The sequence below is a fragment of the Babylonia areolata genome, chromosome 29, assembly GCF_041734735.1.
Source record: "Babylonia areolata isolate BAREFJ2019XMU chromosome 29, ASM4173473v1, whole genome shotgun sequence".
NCBI lineage: Eukaryota > Metazoa > Mollusca > Gastropoda > Neogastropoda > Buccinidae > Babylonia > Babylonia areolata.
Window position 1 is genome coordinate 20,333,875 of NC_134904.1, and position 23,953 is coordinate 20,357,827.

Genomic DNA, 23,953 nt, shown 5'->3' on the forward strand with positions numbered 1-23,953 from the left:
TCATCAGCTGGTTCAGACCAAGCCATGAAAGAGAAAAGGTACTGCGAAAAGGTAGGTATCGTATTCGATTGCAGTTAAAGTAGGTGATAGCTGGTGAGAATCTACAAAATAGATGTGTTTTAAACCAGGTACCTGGAATATGTTGCTTCCTTTAAATGGATACTGCATTCTCCTGGCAGCCATTCCAAAGTATGATTTTCATATTCTCTTTCTTTGAGATAGATTGGTTCCTTATCAGAAAATCTAACATAATATTTGTTATCTCCATTTTTTCTGGGAAAGCTGATAATTGTTTGATTAACTTTTTTTCCAGATTGGTGAATGGTTGAGCTCTCACTCCAGCCAAGCTGCAGTTTTCAAGTAAGTTCCTAAAACACGTAATTAACACCATCATATTGTAACAACAGCGTTGGGGTCTTGTGACTCATGGGTTGGGCCAGGAGGAGAGGAGAAAAAGCACATGATGTGATATGGATGCGCAATATATAATGCCTATCTGTGGTCAGAGACCAACCTCCAGGTGCTTTACAAACACAGTCATTTGTACAACAGGCTGCTTACCTGGGTAGAGCCATCCGAGCTGCCTTTGGGCTTTTCATCATTCATTTCATGATTCATTCAGTCAGGTTTCAGTCTTGCCCAAATACACACTCACAAGTACATTCATGTATGTGCATGTACGCATGCTTGCGTGTGTGCGTGTATGTGCGCTTTTGCTTATGTATGCATGCATGCATGCATGCATGTTCATTTTCTTCTGTGGAATTTTATTTTGTCATTTTATACACTGTGTTCAATTTTTGTTGAAACAGAACAATGATTAGCTTTCTATGTCAGTATTACATGTAAACAGAATGAAGCATTCTTCACAGACTTGGGGAAGAGTACCGGCCAGTGCGACTGCAGAGAGTGGTGCTGGGATATCCTTTCTCCGACGGTTCCTCCGAGTTTCGCTTTGACCTCAACCTGACCTACAAACTCCACTCCGTTATTGACAACTACTGTCACGGCAAGCCCACCTTAGTGGTAGGTTTTACACCCCTATCTGTCCTTTAGTTCTGCTGGGTTTTTTGTTTTGTTTTTGATATCTTGCTTTGTTTATTTTAAGAACTATATGTTTCCCTTTGCTCTTGCCAGGTTACCTTTTTTTCAGTCTTTGTAAGGATTAGGATTATGAGATATGTTTTGCTCGTTAATATGATTGTTATAGAACTGAAATTTACATTGTCCTGATCCAGTCTTCTGTTTCTGGATGAGTTATTAAATCCTGAAAAAAACAGTAACATAATGTGGGAAGTTGCCCTGTGGGTTGATCACTGATAGAATAGACCCACTGCCCTGCCATGCATGTCGTAAGAGGCGAGGATAAAGGGGTTTGCGTAGGGTTAACTACCCTGCCTGTAAAAAAGACCAGTTACAGAAGCATCGATGACAAAGAACTAAAACATTCACCTGGGTAAGGAAGGGTCTCCATCCCGTAGACTTATGACGCGGTGCAGTGACTGGAATGGCCAGAACAGCCCAGAACAGAGTGCGATGGCGAGGAGTCATCGATGGCCTATGCTCCACCAGGAGCGATGGGCAAAATGAATGAATGAATGAATGAATGTGGGAAGTAACCTAAAAAAAAAGCCTTACTAATAGAAATGAAGTTCCATTTTCAAAGACGATAGGAAGAGGACTCTATCAATTTACAAGATTCAATACATATCACAGGCTTGCCTTACTTCACATTACAAATCCCATCACATGCCTGTCTTGTTTCACAGGTTATGAGTCAAGCATAGCTAGTTACTGTACTGGAGCCTACAATGCAAATAGTGACTGTATGACAAGTGCGGTGGCTGAACGGTTAGAGTGCTGGATTCTTGCCACAGTTTCCTGAGTTCAGTCCCAGGTTTCAGCACATCTGGTGAATTGAGTGGAGATTTTTCTCATCTCCCAGGTCAACATATGTGCAGTCCTGTTAGTGCCTGAACCTCCTTCATGTGTATGAGCATACAGAAGATCAAATATGCATGTTAAAAATCCTGTAATCCATGTCAGCGTTCGGTGTATTATGGAAACAAAAACATACTCAGCAAGCACAACCCCGAAAACAGAATGTGGCTGCCCATATGACTGGGTAAAAACTGTTATACACATAAAAGCTTGCTGGTGCACGAGAGTGAATGCAGGAGTTGCAGCCCATGGATGCAGAAAAGAAGAAGAAATGACTGGTATGCACGTTGCACACTGTGACGGTGGTTCCCTGTTTCAGTTTTGCTCCTCTCGCAAGAGCTGTCAGCAGACAGCAGAGACGCTGGTGAAACGACGGTGGGGCCAGTCATCCTTCGTCATCCCACAGCATCGTCAGGAAATCAGAACCGCTGCCAGCAGAATCCAAGAGAAAAAACTGTCAGGTGTGGAAAAACATGCACCGTTAAATAAAATGGCAAATTTATATATATAAAAAAAAAAAAAAAAGGTGTGGAAAAACATGCAGTTGTGTGCTTTGAGTATTTGGAAGGAAATCTATTTGTAAGAAAACAACAACAAAACTGTTCACCTGCAGAGTGGTTATTGTGCTGGTAATGATTTGATAGTATATCACATACTGACCAGTGCCCTTGTGGCACAGGCCCACAGACGCCCTCCCATATCCTGCAGTCCTGCCACACCTTGACGCTCTGAGACACCAGGCATGGCCCAGGCTGGTGGAGTTCCAGGAGAAACTGTGGGGACCGGCTGGGTCCCTGTGATGGATCGCGGACTTCGCTGTCTTGACAGGACTGAAAATCTAGTGTGGCCAGGGAATGCAGAAGAAGAAGAAGAAGAAGAAATGATAGTGATGACGATGTGTAACTGATGAACAGGGTGGGCACACATCATACAGGATTGATGATGATGATGGTGACGGTGATGATGTGTAACTGATGAACAGGGTGGGCACACATTGTACAGGATTGACGATGATGATGATGATGATGATGGTGATGGTGATGATGATGTGTAACTGATGAACAGGGTGGGCACACATGTACAGGATTGACGATGATGATGATGGCGATGGTGATGACGATGCGTTACTAAAGAACATGGTGGGCACACATGTACAGGATTGACGATGATGATGATGATGGTGACGGTGATGATGATGTGTAACTGATGAACAGCGTGGGCACACATCATACAGGATTGACGATGATGATGATGATGGTGATGGTGATGATGTGTAATTGATGAACAGGGTGGGCACACATCATACAGGATTGACGATGATGATGATGATGATGGTGATGGTGGTGATGATGTGTAACTGATGAACAGGGTGGGCACACATCGTACAGGATTGACGATGATGATGATGATGGTGATGGTGATGATGTGTAACTGATGAACAGGGTGGGCACACATCGTACAGGATTGACGATGATGATGGTGATAGTGATGATGATGTGTAATTGATGAACAGGGTGGGTACACATCATACAGGATAGATGATGATGATGATGTTGATGATGGTGATGATGATGTGTAACTGATGAACAGGGTGGGCACACATCGTACAGGATTGACGATGATGATGATGATGGTGATGACGATGTGTAACTAATGAACATGGTGGGCACACATCGTACAGGATTGACGATGATGATGGTGATGGTGATGATGATGTGTAACTAATGAACAGGGTGGGCACACATCATACAGGATTGACGATGATGATGGTGATGGTGATGGTGATGATGATGTGTAACTAATGAACATGGTGGGCACACATTGTACAGGATTGACGATGATGATGGTGATGGTGATGATGATGTGTAACTAATGAACAGGGTGGGCACACATCGTACAGGATTGACGATGATGATGATGATGGTGACGGTGATGATGTGCGGAGCTACTGATGAGTGGGGTGGACATACAGCACACAGGACTGATAATTATAATGATGATGATGACAATGATGATGATGACATTGATGATGGTGATGATGTGCACAGTTACTGATGAGTGGGGTGAGCAGACAGCACACAAGACTGATAATTATAATGATGATGATGACAATGATGATGATGACATTGATGATGGTGATGATGTGCACAGTTACTGATGAGTGGGGTGAGCAGACAGCACACAAGACTGATACAATGATGATGAGGATGATGATGATGTTGATGATGACACGTGCAGTCATTGATGAATGGAGTGGGTATATGTCATATGGGCTGTTGTGATGGTGACGGTGATTGTGCTGATGATGTTGATGATGATGAAGAGCATGTGTATGGGTTTACTGATGAATGAGATGGGTATATTGCAATGATGATGATGATGATAACAAGGAAGTTGATGACAGCAATGATGACATGACACAAAGGATGATGATGACAATGTGATGATAATGATGAAGATACTGTTGATTACCATATCACACTGATGTTGATGTGATGATAATGATATCACAGAGGATGATGATGGTGACCATACTAATGAAAGAGATAATGATGATGATGACGATGATGATGTGTGCAGAATTACTGTTAAACGGGGTGGGTATCCACCATGCAGGACTGGAGGTTCAGGACAGGAAACTGGTGGAGGAACTTTTCAGGGCTGGGAAGCTTGCTGTCTTAAGTAGGCCCTGATGGATTCTTTTTTTGTTTTTTTTATTTGGTTGGTGAGGGATGTGGGGGTGGGGTGGGGAGAGTGTGTGTGTGAGGGGGTGAGGGGGGGGATCTGTCTGACGTTTAGAAGACTGTGGAGGTAACAGTGCAGACTTCTTGTAATTTTACCTGTCTGACATTTACAAGATTATTGATGGTAACAGTGTAAACTTCTTGAAATCCTTACCTGTCTGGCATTTAGAAGACTGTGTAGGTAACAGTGCAGACTTCTTGTAATTTTTTACCTGTCTGACATTTAGACGACTATGGATGGCAACAGTGTAAACTTCTTCAAGTTTTTTACCTGTCCGACATTTAGAAGACTGTATATGGTACTGGTGTTAACTTCTTGAAATCATAGTGAAATTTCGACGGGCGCAATAGCTGAGTGGTTAAAGCGTTGGACTTTCAATCTGAGGGTCCCAGGTTCGAATCTCAGTAACAGCGCCTGGTGGGCAAAGGGTGGAGGTTTTTCCCATCTCCCAGGTCAACATACTTGCAGACCTGCTTGTGCCTGAGCACCCTTTGTGTGTATACGCAAGCAGAAGATCAAAATATGCACATTAAAGATCCTGTAATCCATGTCAGCGTTTGGTGGGTTTTGGAAACAAGAACATACTAAGCATGCACTCTCCCGAAAATGGAGTATGGCTGCCTATGTGGCGGGGTAAAAACGGTCATACACTTAAAAGCCCACTCGTATACATACAAGTGAACATGGGAGTTGCAGCCCACGATCAAAGAAGAAGAAGAATAGTGAAATTGTACTGGACAGTTTAACACACTATTTTTCAACACCTCACGTCCACTTTGTTCTTTATGAATTTCAAAGCATCAAAATGAAACCTTTAGCTTTGTTTTTGTTTTTTTTAATTTTTTTTTTACCAGATTCACTTCATAGATGTGTCTTCTAACTGGATAAAGATATACCTTAACTGAAATGATGTGATTTTGAAAATAGTGCCAAATGGTGGCCATGTTAAGCAAAATGAACCTGCATGTTAATGCCAGACATTGAACACAAAGTAATACAACTCATCAGAGAACAGGTATGTAAAAGGAAACCTTTCTTGCTTTACGGATGGTAAAAATGGAAGATTTAATTAATTGTCACAGTTGCGACCAGCACGCTGTCAGTGGGAGTCAACCTGCCAGCCCACCTGGTGGTGGTGAAGGCAACTCACCTGTACGTGATGGGGGTGGCTCGTGAGTACTCCGATCAACAGGTGCTGCAGATGATTGGACGTGCAGGGCGACCACAGGTGAGTCCTCCACAGTTTAAGTTTCAGTTTCTCAAGGAGGTGCCACTTTGTTTGGACAAATCCATATACACTACACCACATCTGCTAGGCAGATGCCTGATCAGCAGTGTAACCCAACATGCTTAGTCAAAAAAGTTTCTGTGTAGTGTCTCAGTCAGTCTGTCATGATTTCTCTATCCAGATCATTGAACGAGAAACCAGAAACAACAGTTCATGCTAATGTGTGATGCAATTGTGCCGTAATTGGAAGTGGAGTGATGGCCTGGAGACAACGCATCCACCAAGGAAGCGAGAGAATCTGAGCGTGCTGGTTCAAATCATGGCTCAGCCGCCGATATTTTCTCCCCCTCCACTAGACCTTGAGTGGTGGTCTGGACGCTAGTCATTCAGATGAGACGATAAACCGAGGTCCCGTGTGCAGCATGCAATTAGTGCATGTAAAAGAACCCATGGCAACAAAAGGGTTGTTCCTGGCAAAATTCTGTAGAAAAATCCACTTCGATAGGAAAAACAAATAAAACTGCACGCAGGAAAAAATATTTAAAAATGGGTGGCTCTGTAGTGTAGCGACACGCTCTCCATGGGGAGAGCAGCCCGAATTTCACACAGAGAAATCTGTTGTGATAAAAATAAATACAAATACAAATCCAAATACAAATAATTAAGATGGCTGTCTCAGTGTTCATTTAAATTTTTTTGTGTGTTTATAAGTATCCTGCCTCACAATGGATGAGTTTTCATTCTGTATCTAGATAACTGAACAAGAAACCAGAAACAGCAATCTGTGCTTATGTGTGATGCGATTGTGCAGTGATTGAGATGGCTCTCTAAATGTTCGTTTAGATTTTTGAAGTGTTTTTAAGAATCCTGCTAAAACAATGGATGAGTTCTTGTAACTTTGTTTTGAATTGTGGAGTTTGTTATTGATGAATATGACTCAGGACATCATGTGCATGTTGTTCTCAAATTTATGCTTCATCACATACTGACTTGTACATTGCATTATTTTTCTTATCTTTGATTAAAGAATCAAAAATCAATGTACTCACTTTGAAAAATCATAACATTTCCTTCCATACATATAAATCATTACACTTCAGATAGATATTCATTATTAATCTTAAATCATTTTATATACCTTTAAAACTGTGATTTTTCAGTTTGACACATCAGCAACAGTGGTTATCATGACCAAGGCACAGCTGAAAGTAAGTTGGGCTTTAAGCAGGAACCCTGTGTTTTACATTATTGCTGGTTTTGTATTTAAATTGTAAAACAGCATAACTTTTCATTAAAGAAATAGGTAAAACATCAGGATCTTTAAGCATTTTATTTGGTGACAGTGACATGTATTATTTGTTTCAAAACATGCCTATAAGGAATGAAATTGCACATTTCAAATCAAAGACAAGAAAGAGTGTTAACATCTTTATAATCAATAAAAAAAAACCATGTAATTAAGTGATTTATGGATTGATCAAGACTTAAATGTGTGTGTGAGTGAGTGAGTGTGTGTGTGTGTGTGTGTGTGTGTGTGTGTGTGTGCCTAAGTGTGTGTGTGTGTGTGTGTGTGTGTGTGTCTGTGTGTGTCTGTGTGTGTATTGATGTTTATTTTAGAAGAAGAAAAAAAGCTTTTATGAAACTTCATTTACAGGCAAAATATGAAGCTTTAGTTAATGGGAAACAGGTCATAGAGAGTATGTAAGTTGCAGGCTTGCTTTGGTGTTGCCCTCCTTTGAGTTGTTGAGACCATTTTTGTTGATTTATAAAGAAATGCATGGTTTTTAAGTAAAGGAAAAAAATGTTGATTATAAAGACATGTTGAGTTTGGATTTCAAAATTGATTACTGCTTTTATTTTTATTAATTGTTGAATGTTAAGTTTTGCATGCCACATATTGCTTTAACCTTGACTTGTCTGCTTGAATCAGTTATATCTGCAGTCCTGCATGCTGATATTTTTTCGTTTCTTTGTCCATTTGCTTTTTTTAATGATTCTGTTTAAGCAATTAATTGTCTTTCCACAAATCTTAATGAAAAGACACAGCAATTTTAAAAGTGAGATTTTATAATAAAACAACAACAACAACCCAGGGTTTGTTTCTTCATGTCTCTGATTTCCCTGAATTCAAGCTGATGGAGACTCCAGACACTGTACTTGTTTTTTCTTTGATGTCTCTCTCGCTTCCTTTAGATTTCCATAACTTAATATTGTCTTGACAGTTAATAATTTTCAGTTTTTATTTTGTTTTTTTTTTTAATTTTCGATTACAGTGATATTTTTTCTGTGTTGATTATTCATATTTTACATATATTTACAGAGATAGACTTATGAAAGTTACAAATGTGTTCCTTCCATTAATTCAGTTTCCGAAAGTTGCAAATGTTTTCTTACCATTAGTTCAGTGTAATAGTCAATGTATGGTCTCAAGTAGATGGATATGCTCATGCTCACCTTTCCATTCATGACAGAGAGAACTCATGTGACTATTGTTTGTATATACACGCACATGCTCTCTTTGCTTCTGTATCCGATTGGAGACAATGTTAGACACAGTACCTTGAAATTCAGCATCCATGTTTATCCAACATTCCATAATATCTGTTATTAATAGCTTACATCAGATATAACATCTTCTTTTTGGATGCTGTTGCTGTCACATTAGTTAAGCCCAAACTTTTACTTGACTCATGTTGTCAAAATTATAATTGTGTTTGTTACATCCATGAACATGAAAATTTCAAGTAAAACTGTTTAATCTATACTTGTGGATCTGGAATGGAAATTTGGAGCCGCTCAATAGAATGTCTGAGATATGTATACATACTGACTGCAAGTAATAAGATTACATTCTTTTTGTGAGTAAATGTGTCAGCTGAACATGGGATAACTGAACATGGGATAACAACGTTGGATAACTGAACATGAGATACTGATGTTGGATAACTGAACATGGGATTGCAGTGTTGGATAACTGAACATGAGATAACAGTGTTGGATAAATGAACATGGGATAACAATGTTGGATAACTGAACATGGGATAACAATGTTGGATAAATGAACATGGGATAACAGAAAATGAGGTCACTGAACATTGGATAACCAAACATGGGCGGAGTGGGTGTGTGATAAATGGGATAAAAGAATATGGGATAACTGAACGTGGAATTAAAGAATATGGGATAACTAAACATGGCTAGCTGATCCCATGGGATAATTGAGCATGGGATAAATGAATATGGCATAACTGAACTAGGGGTAACTGAACGTGGGATAAAAGAACATGGGATAACTGAACATGGCTGGACTGAACCCCATGGGATAACTGAACATGGCTGGACTGAACCCCATGGGATAACTGAACATGGCTGGACTGAACATGGGATAACTGAACATGGCTGGACTGAACCCCATGGGGTAACTGAACATGGCTGGACTGAACCCCATGGGATAACTGAACATGGCTGGACTGAACCCCATGGGATAACTGAGCATGGGATAAAAGAACATGGCATAACTGAATATGGGTGGACAAACCCCACGGGGTAATGATCATGGGATAAAAGAATATGTCATAACTGAACATGGCTGGACTGATTGAACCCTGTGGGATAACTGAGCATGGATTAACAGCATGTGGGTTGACAGACTGAACAATGGATAACAACTAAACACGGAAATGACTGAACACAGAACGACTGAACATGGGTGGACTGAATATTAGATAACTGAACATGGGACAAAAGAATATGGCATAACTGAGCATGGGTGGACTAAACATGAGATAACATAATGTGGGTTCTCTGACTGAACACGGAAATGACTGAACACAGAACGACTGAACATGGGTGGACTGAATATTAGATAACTGAACATGGGACAAAAGAATATGGCATAACTGAGCATGGGTGGACTAAACATGAGATAACATAATGTGGGTTGTCTGACTGAACACGGAAATGACTGAACACAGAACGACTGAACATGGGTGGACTGAATATTGGATAACTGAACATGGGACAAAAGAATATTGCATAACTGAGCATGGGTGGACTAAACATGAGATAACATAATGTGGGTTGTCTGACTGAACACGGGAATGACTGAACACAGAACAATTGAACGTGGGTGGACTGAATATTGGGTAACTGAACATGAGACAAAAGAATATGGCATAACTGAGCATGGGTGGACTAAACATGAGATAACAAATGTGGGTTGTCTGACTGAACACGGGAATGACTGAACACAGAACAATTGAACGTGGGTGGACTGAATATTGGGTAACTGAACATGAGACAAAAGAATATGGCATAACTGAGCATGGGTGGACTAAACATGAGATAACATAATGTGGGTTGTCTGACTGAACACGGGAATGACTGAACACAGAACGACTGAACATGAACGTGTGTGGTCGGGGGAACTAACCGCCATCCAAGCACTGGGTAAACGGGGTGAACGTGCATGCTGCAGGCTGCACAAGAACCTGACGGAGCACGTGAATGTGGAGGTGGTCCTGAACACCATCACTGACATGGCGGATGCGGCCTCCTGGCTGTCACACACCCTGCTGCACGTGCGGGCCACCAAGAACCCTCGTCACTATGGTGAGGCTGCCCGCATGGTCCGTGTGAAGTGTGTGTGTGTGTGTGTGTGTGTGTGTGTGTGTGTGGGTGTGTGATTGAAAGCCTTATTGAATGACACAGAAAATAAATGATGAGTGCCTAACGGCAGCTGTCGGCTTTACCCCGGTAGGCACTATGGTGAGGCTGCCGGCATGGTCTGTGTGAAGCGTGTGTGTGTGTGTGTGTGTGTGTGTGTGTGTGTGTGTGTGTGTGATTGAAAGCCTGATTAAATGACTCAGGAAACAAATTAGGAGTGCCTGAAGGCAGCTGTCAGTTGGAAGTGTCTCTGTGTTTGTAAAGCGCTTAAAGTGTAGCCCATGATTGAAGATAGGTGCTATATAAGTATCAATGATGATAAAAATGATAATGATAATAACAATTAAAAAAACAAAATAAAAAAAGAAGATAATGTTATTAATAATATGGATAATAATATGATGCAGGTGGTGGTTTTGTGGTGTGTGGTGTGGAGGTGGGGGATGTGCATGCATGAGTGCATGCAATTCTATACAAGTGTTTGCTCATATGCGTAGGATTGTGAGAGAGAGAGAGAGAGAGAGAGAGAGTTTGTGTGTGTGTGTGTGTGTGTGTGTGTGTGTGTGTGTGTTTGTGTGTGTGTGTATTGCTTGGAATGAAATTCCAGTGATAAGAAGTTTTGTACACAGAACAGAGTAGTGAGTGGTTTTTTGCCAGTGCGTACCAGTATTTTCTGTTTCAGGTTTACCTTCTGGACTGAACACAAAGCAAGTGGAGCAAAAACTGCAAGGTAAAAAATGATAATATGCATATGTGCATCTGCTACATGTTGCCTGTTTTAGTGGGTTTTTTTAGTTTTTTTATTTGTTTGCTCTATCATTTCTTTAGAGTGTTTCTGTTATTGTTTGCTCTATCATTTCTTTAGAGTGTTTCTGTTATTGTTTGCTCTATCGTTTCTTTAGAGTGTTTTTTGTTCTTTTTCTTGCAACAGTTGAATAAAACAACAAGAAATACAACAAAAACAACAAAAATTGCAATTGTATCCTTCAGCTGAACTAGTGCAGACACACCACACACTGTCAAGTGCAGATATGGCACAGACTGTAAAGTGAAAACATTGCATATATTGTAAAGTGCAAGCATGACATAGGCTGTAAAGCGCAATCACTTAGTACACCTTAAGGTGTTAACATGGCATACTCTGTAAAGTGTAGACATGGCATACACTGTCAAACGCAGACATGGAATTCATTGTAATTTGCAAACGTGGTTTACGCTGTAAAGTGCAGACTTATCATACACCGTAAAATACAGACATGGAATTCGTTATAAAGTGACAACATGGCTTACACTGTAAAGTGCAGACATAGCATACACTGTAAGTTGCAGACATGAAGATCCATTATAAAGTGCAGATATGTCTCACACTGTAAAGTGCAGACATGGAATACATTATAAAGTGCAAGCATGACATGCACACTACAGTGCAAACATGGCATACAATAGAAAAAGCAAATACAGCTGTAGAGAAATGCTGTTTGTATCACCCACGGAGCATAATTGGAAAATACACAGAACTGTGGTACATGCAAAGTGACAGATACACGATTCTGTGCACAGTTTATACCGAGTTATCATTATCGCTCCCACTTACACTGCAAGGTACTGAGATGTGAGATGTATATCATTGTGTTTCAGATATGTGTATGATGGCCATCAGCAAGCTGAACAGTCTTCACCTGGTCTCTGTGGATCCAGACACTGCCATGACATCCCCTACAGGTGTGGTCAAGGGCTGTGCGTGCGTGTGCGTGTGTGTGTGCGTGCGCGCGTGCGCGTGTGCGCACGTTTGTGTGTGTGTGTGTGTGTGTGTGTGTGTGTGTGCTGTCTTGCCTCTTTCTCTTTACCATCACCATGTACACTTTCAGTCTTGCTTGAATTAATTGTAGCATTGCATGAAATGCAGTGTGAAGGAAGCTGTTGGAAGTGCATTGCGTTTTGTACATGTGTAACTGTCTTATCTCCATGTTTGATTTTTGTTACAATGGAATGAATTCCACATTTGGCAAAAACTAAATGAACACCGTGCAGCAACTTTACTCCAAAGTGACCTGTGCAGTACTCAGACAGTATGCTGTTGGAGAGTGGCTCCATACTTCAGGTGGAGTTTGTTAGGGCTGCCTTCTGTCTCACACACACTTTGATATATTCTTGGAACGCAGCATGACTGAAACAACTGAAGATTGTGTCAGTATGGTCAGCTTTGGAAGAAGAACCATCTTGAACCTTTGCATTGCAGATGGCTTTAATGGCCTGGCAGGTAGTGGTCAAGAACTTGCCCAACTTGTAAAAAAAAATATCCAGACTGAATCCCGCCTTCCTTTGCCTAGCCCTAGACTGGAATGACTTTGACTAGGTTAGAATATGTTTTTATTCTTTAAAATCACTATTCCTTAAAAAAAAAAAAAAAGCGCTTGACAAGACAGAGTGTAAACCTGACAAGATGACATCGAGAGCCTTGGCCAAAGGAATAATCCAGTGCTTGTAGCTTTTAGAGGCGTTTGATTGGCTAAGAGCGGACCCGGCAAGACGGGGTATCTTTTCACCATTAGCCGCATGAAATTTGGCCAAGCAGAGCAAACTGATAGGCCTAGTTTGCATCAGTTTGACATGGTAAGTATATGTATCACCAAACAGGGAGTATAATACAAACACCTCCTTTTAACCATTTATTTTCCTTATGACAAGCCTAAAGGCAAATTTCTGTTCTCTGTTTCAGACAGTGAAGTGATTGATTAGTTGGTTGATTGACACTGTGGATGTGAAATCACTGCCCCATAAAAGGTTATGGGACCTTTCACTTTAACCTTTTTTTGTTATTGTATCAATTTCAGAGCGTGGTCGTCTGATGGCAAGGTACTGTTTGGAGTACGACACTGTGAAACAGTTCATGAACATACCTCTGAAGAGCGGCATCGAGCATCTGGTGAGATGTGAGGAGTTATAAAGTGTATGTCTGGCAGATTGTTTCCTACTTTGATAGATGAACATACCTCTGAAGAGCGGCATCGAGCATCTGGTGAGATGTGAGGAGTTATAAAGTGTATGTCTGGCAGATTGTTTCCTACTTTGATAGGAAGCATGCATATCCTGCACTAAGTCTGTTACTGCCTTCCCTAAGGTGTCTTTTAGCACCTGATTGAAACTTAAAGAAAAGAAAGAAAAGCTGCTCTGTGTATGTGTACAAGGAACTTGTGCATGGAAATATTTGTGTGTGAAAATTAAGTTTTGTACCAACTACATTGTTGTATTATTACTTTTTATTAGGTCATTTCTTGAAATATTCGTATTTCACTGAGTCTGTGCAATAACCCTGTGATTCAGTTGTCTGCATTAGTGCGTGTGTGTGTGTGTGTGTGTGTGTGTGTGTGTGTGTGTGTGTGTAGGTATGCCGGTTACTAGGTAGGTAGGTAGATAGGTAATGTAATGTAATGTGTGTGGTGTGGTGTTGTTTGGTGTGGTGTGGTGTGTGTTTGTGTGAGTGTGTGTGCGTGTGTGTGTGTGTGTGTGTGTGTGTGTGTGTGGTAAACAGTAAAATTCATTTTCTATTGCAATACTTGAAATACTGTTGTATCTGCTGACTCCAAATTTGGCTTGAAAATAAGAAGCAAGTTCTTTCCACACATTCCAGTTATAATGACAGAGCCCTTCTGGAAGGGCACAAAAGATTATGAAGTGGCTAAAGGATGTCTCCACAGGTACGTTACTGTTTTGAACTGAAGTGCATCTCCAGTCATTATATTGTACTCTGTGCATGTAATGAGAATTTACGGTTATTACATTTGAAAACTTTAAGCTGAAGGGTAAGTAAAGAAAGAAATTCAGTGATTTTGGTTCAGCAGTGTTTTCATGTTCACTTGGTAAATCATTCTATTATTATATTATTTTAATGTTGTTTTTTACATGATTACATAGTTTGTGGTTTAGCTAGCATAATAAGCTTAAAGTTGGGCCAACAGCAAAGTGAGAGCTGTATGATCAATGGTTTCTCCATTGCAGCGGGAAGTAATTTACAGCATAGTCTTTTGTGGAGGACTATGACTCTCAAATCAGGAGACACTTAAATGCTGCAGCCTTGGGGGCAAGCTGGCCTTTGGAAACCATCCCAACGCCGACTGTTCTAAAACCCTCTTGGCTGAGAGAGTGGGGATGTAACTTTGGCAAGACACTCCCCACTATAATCAAATTCTATCCCAGATAGTTTGGACAGCAGTTGCCTCTTCTGCTGTTCTGATGGTCATAGTCGGACATGACTGACTCATCATACAGCACACATTGATCGTTGTTCTGTTCCTGTTTTGAACAGATAGGAGTCATATCCACCTGCTCAGAGTTCCAGGACATCCAGTTACGCATCAGTGAAAAGAAAACACTCAACTCCCTCAACAAGAACAAAAACCAGGAAACGATCAGGTGGTTAGAAATTTAGCTTGTTCTCTGGACCTTACATGCATAATCTGACATTGATACTGTACACACATTTTTGTTAATGTGTTAGTAAAAGTTTTCAGAAAACCGTTTAAATGTGAACTGAGAGGGTTTCTTGCGATTTAATTTCTCAAAAATGAAAAAAAATAAATAAACACTAAATTTTAAAAAAGAGAAAAGAAAAACATATTACTGGTCAAGCACTGTTATGTTTTACCTCTTAATCATTACAACATTGAACATAATAGATCATACTCTTTTAGATGTGCACAGTTTGGTACCTATTTTTAAACATGAATCATGTCACAGAAATAGATCATACTCTTTTAGATGTGCACAGTTTGGTACCTATTTTTAAACATGAATCATGTCACAGAAATAGATCATACTCTTTTAGATGTGCACAGCTTGGTAACTATTTTTAAACATGAATCATGTCACAGAAATAGATCATACTCTTTTAGATGTGCACAGTTTGGTACCTATTTTTAAACATGAATCATGTCACAGAAATAGATCATACTCTTTTAGATGTGCACAGTTTGGTACCTATTTTTAAACAGAAATCATGTCACAGAAATAGATCATACTCTTTTAGATGTGCACAGCTTGGTAACTATTTTTAAACATGAATCATGTCACAGAAATAGATCATACTCTTTTAGATGTGCACAGCTTGGTACCTATTTTTAAACATAGATAATGTCACAGACAACTACAGCTTTCTTGTCTTTTACCACTGGAAAGAACATGAACTGATCGCATGAGCCCAGCAGTATAACAGGTACACACAAAATAATGCCCATTCCAAATTACAGGACTTAATGACTTCAGTCAGTTTACATCTTTCAGCAAACATTCAACTAGGGTCCATTCTGTTGAGAACCTGTCATTGAAAAGACATGCTAACAGATGTAATTACATACTGATGCATGTGCCTCCACACACAAACACTTAAGGCATGTGTACACAAACAGAAACACACACAGTCACATGCCCCCCCTCCCGCCTCCCCCCCCCCCACCCCACACACAAACACACACACATACTTGCAGACACACTCTCACACTCATACACACATACATGCACACTAGCATGCTTGCACACAAAATTCAAGATTTAACTTATTTTCACCCATTTTTGGGTATGGAGGATTACAAACAAAAAACCAAAAAACCAAAACAAATTTGAAAAACAACAAATAACTGAACTGTGTCAATGACGCTCATGTAACAAATATAAGATTCTCAAAATTCATTCACTTGTTCTAAGCATACCAAAACAATCTATAAAATTGTTTTGTATTCTCATCGAAATAGCTGTAACTGTGAAGCTGGGCGTATTATTTCATTTGCAAAGCTATACTCTTTCTAGCAGATATTTGCCATGTTTATAAATTTTGAAACTGAAAGCAAATGTTTTCTTAGATTGGAACATACACACACACACACACACGCTCACAGACACACTCACATGCACTGTGCTACTACTACTACTACACTCATGCACACTAGCATGCTTGCACACAAAATTCAAGATTTAACTGATTTTCACCAGAACGGTCACCCACGTGCTTCATTTACATAAAAATCATAACATCAGTTGCCCATGTGCTCTGTTTCGATTAAATCACATGCTTCATTTACATAAAAATCATAACATCAGTTGCCCATGTCCTTTCTTTCGATCAGAACGGTCACCCATGTGCTTCATTTACATAAAAATCACAACAGTTGCCCACATGCTCTCTTTCGATCAAAACATTCACCCACGTGCTTCATCTACATACAAATCATAACAACAGTCGCCCATGTGCTCTCTTTCGATCAAAACATTCACCCACGTGCTTCATCTACATACAAATCATAACAACAGTCGCCCATGTGCTCTCTTTCGATCAAAACATTCACCCACATGCTTCATTTACATAAAAATCACAGAAACAGTCGCCCACGTTCTCTCGATCAAAACATTCACCCACGTGCTTCATTTACATAAAAAATCACAACAGTTGCCCACGTGCTCTGTTTCGATTAAAATAGTCATCCTCATACGTCACTTGTATAAAAATTACAACAGTCATTCAAGTGCTCCCTTTCGATCGAAACAGTCGTGACAACAGGAAAACATATGTGGTTCCATTCAGTCCAATCACCCAAGTGTTTTATTTACATGAAATTCACAACAGTCGTCCACATGCTTCATTCACATAAAAGTAACGACAGTAGTCGTGCACGTTCTACCTTTCGATCAAAACATCACACATTTGCTTGATTTACATATATATCAGAACAACAGTTGCCCACGTGCTCCTTTCCGATCAAAACAGTCACCCGCGTGCATCATTAAAAAAAAAAAAAAAAAAAAAAAAAAAAAAAATTGCAACAACAGTAAAACGTCCTCACTCTCAATGCACTCACACACGTACTTGATTCACATAAAAATCACCCACGTGCTCCCTTTTGATCAAAACATTCGCCCACATGCTTAATTTGCATAAAACGACAGTCATGAAACAGTTACCCATGTGCTTCATTAGCATAAAAATGATAACAACAGTTGTCCACATGCTCCCTTTCCAACAAAACAGTCACCCATGCAAGTACTTCATTCACACAAAAATCATAACATTAACAGTCACCCAAGCTTTTCGTTTAAAAAAAAAAAAAAAAAAAAAATCACAACAGTTGTCCTTATGTTCCATTTTGATCAAAACAGTCACCCACATGCTTCATCTACATAAAAATCGTAACAACATTTGCCCATGTGCTGTGTTTGGATCAAAACAGTCACCCACCTGCTTCAGGTGGAGTGATGGCCTAGAGGTAACGCGTCCGCCTAGGAAGCGTGAGAATCTGAGCATGCTGGTTCAAATCACGGCTCATTCGCCAATATTTCCCCCCCCCCCCCTTCCACTAGACCTTGAGTGGTGGTCTGGACACTAGTCATTCGGATGAGACGATAAACGGAGGTCCTGTGTGCAGCATGCACTTAGTGTACATAAAAGAACCCACGGCAACAAAAGGGTTGCCCCTGGCAAAATTCTGTAGAAAAATCCACTTCGACAGGAAAAATAAATAAAGCTGCACGCAGGCGTTGGCGGTCTCAGTGTAGTGACGCACTCTCTTTAGGGAGAGCAGCCCAGATTTCATACAGAGAAATCTGTTGTGACAAAAAAATCTGTTGTGACAAAAAAGAGAAATAGAAATTATTAACATAAAAATCGGTTGTCCACATGCTCCCATTTCAGCAAAACAGTCACCCAAGTGCTGCATTCACACAAATATCACAACAGTCGCCCATGTGCTCCTTTCAATCAAAACAGTTCCACTACATGTTCTGTTTAAATCAAAACAGTTACCCGCATGTTCAATATATTTAATTGTAATAATAATTATCGTCCCTCACATGCTTTATTTTGATCTTGGTCAAAACAGTCACTCACGTGTTTTATTTACATGGAAATGAACAAAAGATCTCAGATGACAGTAGTCATGGACTTTGCAAATATCATTAACTTTAACGTTCTGGAAGACGCCACAGGACACAAATTGGAAACTTTAGAACTAAGAACACATGAAGGGTTTTATGTCTGTGTCAGTTCAGTTGTTGAGCAAATGATTTTTTCCCCATTATTGATGTGGCATGTTTAACCAGGTAGGTTGATCCAAATTGTATGTATCTCTCTCTCTTGACTCGTTTTAATTGGTTGTTTTTTTTATCCTTGTTACTGTTATTAACGCGGCGATAGCCTTGAGATGGCCTTAGTAGTCGGCGAGGCTCTAAGCACCATAATTTCATTTCATTTCATTTCATCTCTCTATCTCTCTCTTTTTCTCTCTCTCTCTCTCTGTCTCTGTCTGTGTCTGTCTGTCTGTCTGTCTCGCTCTCTGTGTCTCTGTCTCTCTCTGTCTCTCTCTGTGTTGTTCAGTTTAACATCTGTCCAAATAGTCTAATTTAAGAAGAAGAAAAAAGTGCAAAGAAATAAGAACCTAATACAATGTAAACTGCAAACTTAGATGAAGGACATGTCCAATTGGTGTGAAGCAATTTTTTGTTAAACTTTTAGCAATAACATTAATTATCAACAACACCTTTAAACATTTTTTTCCCAGAAAGCTAGGTCTAAAAGGCATTAATCAGTATTTATTGATCTGGTCATCAGTCAGACAGCATGATTTATAAACCGGCTGAAAATAGTAGTAAAACTGGCAATACAAAATGATGCATACAGTCAGCAGAATAACATGATTTTCTGGGTAATGATTTGATGAATATATTTCATTGCAGATACCCATTAAAGGACAAGATCAAGACCAGACAGATGAAAGTGAATTGGTAAGTTCAGTTTAGTCTAAACTGTACATTTTTATTTAAAGTGGTGGCTAATTCCAGTGGCTACTAATGTGAATAGATCTTATTTTGCATTGATTTGTCTGCTCATCTGAGCAGCAGTTTGAGATGATTTTTAACAAATATGCAAATACCAAAGTCAGGTAACATTTGTTTGAAGAAAAAATCATTTGAGTTTGCTGTAAAATTAAACATGACACCTACAAGAATACAGTAGCAAAGAAAAAAATATTAGGAAAAAAAAACAGAAGGAAAGTCAGCAGCAACAACAATCATACACATTTTACAAAAATCACATTGTAAGGTAATATCATTGATTGTTTCTGATAATAATCACTGTGAGATCTCACCTCGGAATGAATGTTTTTCGATCATTGAATGTTACATGCCTTCTTGTCATTTATTATGAAAATTAAAAATAAAGAATGATAAGAATAAATAAACAAGCCATTAGAATAAATAGAAAAAGAAATGTGAGTAGAAGTGAGCCTCCACACTGGCTGTGAGGAGGACTATTTTGGTGAGTGTGATGGACCACTGGACAAACGGTTCAAGGAACATCTACCTAACCAGAAGTGACCCTGTTTTCCATGAGCATCTGGCATCTGTTTATCACAGCACTGACCTGCACAGGACATGGGTGCTGTGCACAGAAGCCCATTACTGGAAGAGGAAGGTAAAAGAAGCCGCTAAAGATGAAGATGACAAAGCCTAGCCTCAACCAAGACACTGGGCTGTAACCCTCTAATTCATGACAGTCTGTCGCAACACCACTATCAGGCACCTGTGGTCAGGCAACTTTGACGCAACAGTGAACTTAGTTCACTTCCTGTCTGTCCAACCCAATACTTTCTTGTATCAGTTTTACTGATGGGGGTAATGAGAGACCACCGAAATATATAAGTAAGCTGAAACTTTGGATTCTGAGAAAAGACAAATTTTCTGCTATAGAAGCAAGCTGTTTTGAATGACCTGAAGAGATGGATGCACTGGCTGAATGGTTACAGCACTGGATTCAGGCCTGAGTTTCATGAGTTCAAGTCCCTGGTTTTGGTACATTTGGTGGGTTCAGGGTGGAGATTAAAAAAAAACAAAACCTCGCAGGTCAATATATTTGCAGATTTGCTTGTGCCTGAACCTCCCTTCATGTGTATATGCATGTGGAAGATCAAATGCAAACGTTAAAGATCTTGTGACCCATGTTAGCATTCCTTAGTTTTCGAAACAAGAACAAACCCAATATGTACATCCCCTAAAAGGAAGTATGGCTGCCTACATGGTAGAAACGGTCATAAATGGTAATTGCAGGCAGCAAACGCTGAAGAAGAAGAAATACCAGAAGCAGGGGATGTGATGCAAGTAGTGTGTATATGTTGGTGTTTGTGATTCAGTCTGGTGCAGGCCGGCCTGGGCTGTCTACATATCCAAGACTACTCCCTGTCACAGGATCTGCAGAAAATCTTCAGAGTGGGACAGCGCGTCACCAAATGTGAGACACTGTGTGAAGGAATGTCTTATGTATGTGTGTGAGACTCTGCATGTGTGTGTGTGTGTGTGTGTGTGTGCGTGCGCACACGTGTGTGTGTGTGTGTGTGTGTGTGTGTGTGTGTGTGTGTGTGTGTGTGTGTGTGTGTAGCAAGTGAGTTGGATAATGTGACAGTTTTTGAGCCTTTAATTACTGTCAGGATTACAGCTTGTGCAGTTTTCATCGCTTGAGAGGTTTAGGCAGTATTTTTTAAATTTTATTTTATAGATGATTAAAAAATTCAAAGAATGGTAATTCATGTAGATTATTCATGTATTGCCACACCGGTCAATGTTAACAATGGTCATCCTGAATAATATTGTTATGATAAAAAGCAGTGTGTATATATCTCAGAACAGCTTGGTACATACTTGCCGGGTATTGAACATGACTTTCTAGCTATGATCATAAACAAACCTTACCAAAGAGAAAAAGTGCTTGAGAATGCTCAAACGGCCCAAGCTTTATCAGAAAGTTGCCTGGACGTTTCTAAAGTCATATCCCTTCCCTAATTGTTTACACTCAGTTGAATGATCGAAAAACCAGTTTGATGAATCAGGCTTCAATGTCCAAGAACTGTCATGAAGTTTCAAGCAGCACTGCTCAGTACTTCTAACCGAGAGTGAGCTTAATGTCTAGGTACTTTCATGACGTTTCAAGCATTACTGCTCAGTACTTCTAACAGAGAGTAAGCTCCAATGTCCAAGTACTGTCATGAAGTTTAAAGCAGTACTGCTTAGTACTTCTAACCGAGAGTAAGCTTCAGTGTCCAAGTACTTCGAACAGAGAGTAAGCTCCAATGTCCAAGTACTGTCATGAAGTTTCAAGCAGTACTGCTCAGTACTTCTAACCGAGAGTAAGCTTCAATGTCCAAGTACTTCGAACAGAGAGTAAGCTTCAGTGTCCAAGTACTGTCATGAAGTTTCAAGCAGTACTGCTTAGTACTTCTAACCGAGAGTAAGCTTCAATGTCCAAGTACTTCGAACAGAGAGTGAGCTTCAGTGTCCAAGAACTGTCATGAAGTTTCAAGCAGCACTGCTCAATACTTCTAACCGAGAGTAAGCTTAATGTCTAGGTACTTTCATGACGTTTCAAGCATTACTGCTCAGTACTTCTAACAGAGAGTAAGCTCCAATGTCCAAGTACTGTCATGAAGTTTCAAGCAGTACTGCTTAGTACTTCTAACCGAGAGTAAGCTTCAATGTCCAAGTACTTCGAACAGAGAGTAAGCTCCAATGTCCAAGTACTGTCATGAAGTTTCAAGCAGTACTGCTCAGTACTTCTAACAGAGAGTAAGCTTCAGTGTCCAAGTACTGTCATGAAGTTTCAAGCAGTACTGCTTAGTACTTCTAACCGAGAGTAAGCTTCAATGTCCAAGTACTTCGAACAGAGAGTGAGCTCCAATGTCCAAGTACTGTCATGAAGTTTAAAGCAGTACTGCTTAGTACTTCTAACCGAGAGTAAGCTTCAGTGTCCAAGTACTGTCATGAAGTTTCAAGCAGTACCGCTCAGTACTTCTAACAGAGAGTAAGCTTCAGTGTCCAAGTACTGTCATGAAGTTTCAAGCAGTACCACTCAGTACTTCTAACAGAGAGTAAGCTTCAATGTCCAAGTACTGTCATGAAGTTTCAAGCAGTACGGCTCACCACTTCTAACAGAGAGTAAGCTTCAATGTCCAAGTACTTCTAACAGAGAGTAAGCTTCAATATCCAAGTACTGTCATGAAGTTTCAAGCAGTACTGCTCAGTACTTCTAACAGAGAGTAAGCTCTCAAGGCCTGACCATTGCATGTGGAGTGTTGGCCTATATAGTGGTCATGTGTCTGCCCAGGAAGCCAGAGAATCTGAGCACACTGGTTTTGAATCACACAGTCGTCAGTAATTTCTTCACCTCCGCTAGACCTTGAGAGGTGGTCTGGAAGCTAATCGTTTGGATGAGACGATAAACTGAGGTCCCGTGTGCAGCATGCACTTGGTGCATGTAAAAGAACCCATGGTATTAAAAAGGTTGTACCTGGCAAAATTCTGTAGAAAAATCCACAAAAACAAATAACATTGCGGGCAGAAAAAAATACAAAGAAAGGTTGGTGCTCTCAGTGTAGCAATGCACTCTCCCTGGGGAGAGCAGCCTGAATTTCACACAGAGGCATCTGTCATGACAAAAGAGTAATACAATACAGTACAATACAATTTGGTTAATTCGAAGGTCAGCTTCTCTAATTTCTTTTTTTTAATTTTTTTTTTTTAAAGCAGATGTGGTTTAGTGTATATGGATCAGTCTGCACACTTTGAAACCACCTTGAAACTGAAACTTCTCAACCAGAGGTGGGAAAATATGCACACTTATACCTGACCAGTGCTTGTGTGTAGGGTGAAATGGGTTAAAGTTTTCCCACAATGCGACTGAGGAGTGACATTGATAGTGGAGTTGTGTGACTGGTGTGGCTTTAACAGTGCAGGTGTGTGACTGGTGTGGCACTGACAGTGTAGGTGCGTGACAGGTGTGGCACTGACAGTGTAGGTGCGTGACAGGTGTGGCACTGACAGTGTAGGTGTGTGACAGTTGCGGCACTGACAGTGTAGGTGTGTGACAGGTGTGGCACTGACAGTGTAGGTGCGTGACAGGTGTGGCACTGACAGTGTAGGTGTGTGACAGGTGTGGCACTGACAGTGTAGGTGTGTGACAGGTGTGGCACTGACAGTGTAGGTGTGTGACAGGTGTGGCACTGACAGTGTAGGTGTATATGACAGTTGTGGCACTGACAGTAGAGGTGTGTGACAGTGGACATGTGTGACAGGTGTGACACTGACAGTGGAGATGTGTGACAGGTGTGGCACCGACAGTGAAGTGTGACAAAGTGTGGTACTGACTGTGAAGGTGTGCGTGACAGGTGTGACACTGACAATGGAGGTGTGTGTCAGGTGTGGCATTGACAGTGAAGGTGTGTGTGACAGGTGTGACACTGACAATGGAGGTGTGTGTCAGGTGTGGCATTGACAGTGAAGGTGAATATGACAGTTGTGGCACTGACAGTAGAGGTGTTTGACAGTGGACATGTGTGACAGGTG

General features: G+C 40.4%; 1 protein-coding gene across 1 annotated transcript in view; it reads left to right on the forward strand.

Moving 5' to 3' along the window:
- LOC143274610 (putative ATP-dependent DNA helicase HFM1) overlaps positions 1–23,953 on the forward strand; it is a gene marked incomplete at its 3' end in the record, with an annotated part of 46,208 nt that overhangs the window by 7,665 nt on the left and 14,590 nt on the right. The window contains exons 9-22 of the mRNA XM_076578478.1: positions 314–360; positions 873–1,026; positions 2,261–2,402; positions 4,522–4,623; positions 5,769–5,914; positions 7,075–7,122; positions 7,569–7,615; positions 10,392–10,525; positions 11,262–11,309; positions 12,218–12,301; positions 13,414–13,505; positions 14,886–14,992; positions 19,298–19,345; positions 20,752–20,849. Coding sequence (XP_076434593.1) covers positions 314–360; positions 873–1,026; positions 2,261–2,402; positions 4,522–4,623; positions 5,769–5,914; positions 7,075–7,122; positions 7,569–7,615; positions 10,392–10,525; positions 11,262–11,309; positions 12,218–12,301; positions 13,414–13,505; positions 14,886–14,992; positions 19,298–19,345; positions 20,752–20,849 — 1,297 coding nt within the window. The remainder of the gene's footprint in view (positions 1–313; positions 361–872; positions 1,027–2,260; positions 2,403–4,521; positions 4,624–5,768; positions 5,915–7,074; positions 7,123–7,568; positions 7,616–10,391; positions 10,526–11,261; positions 11,310–12,217; positions 12,302–13,413; positions 13,506–14,885; positions 14,993–19,297; positions 19,346–20,751; positions 20,850–23,953) is intronic.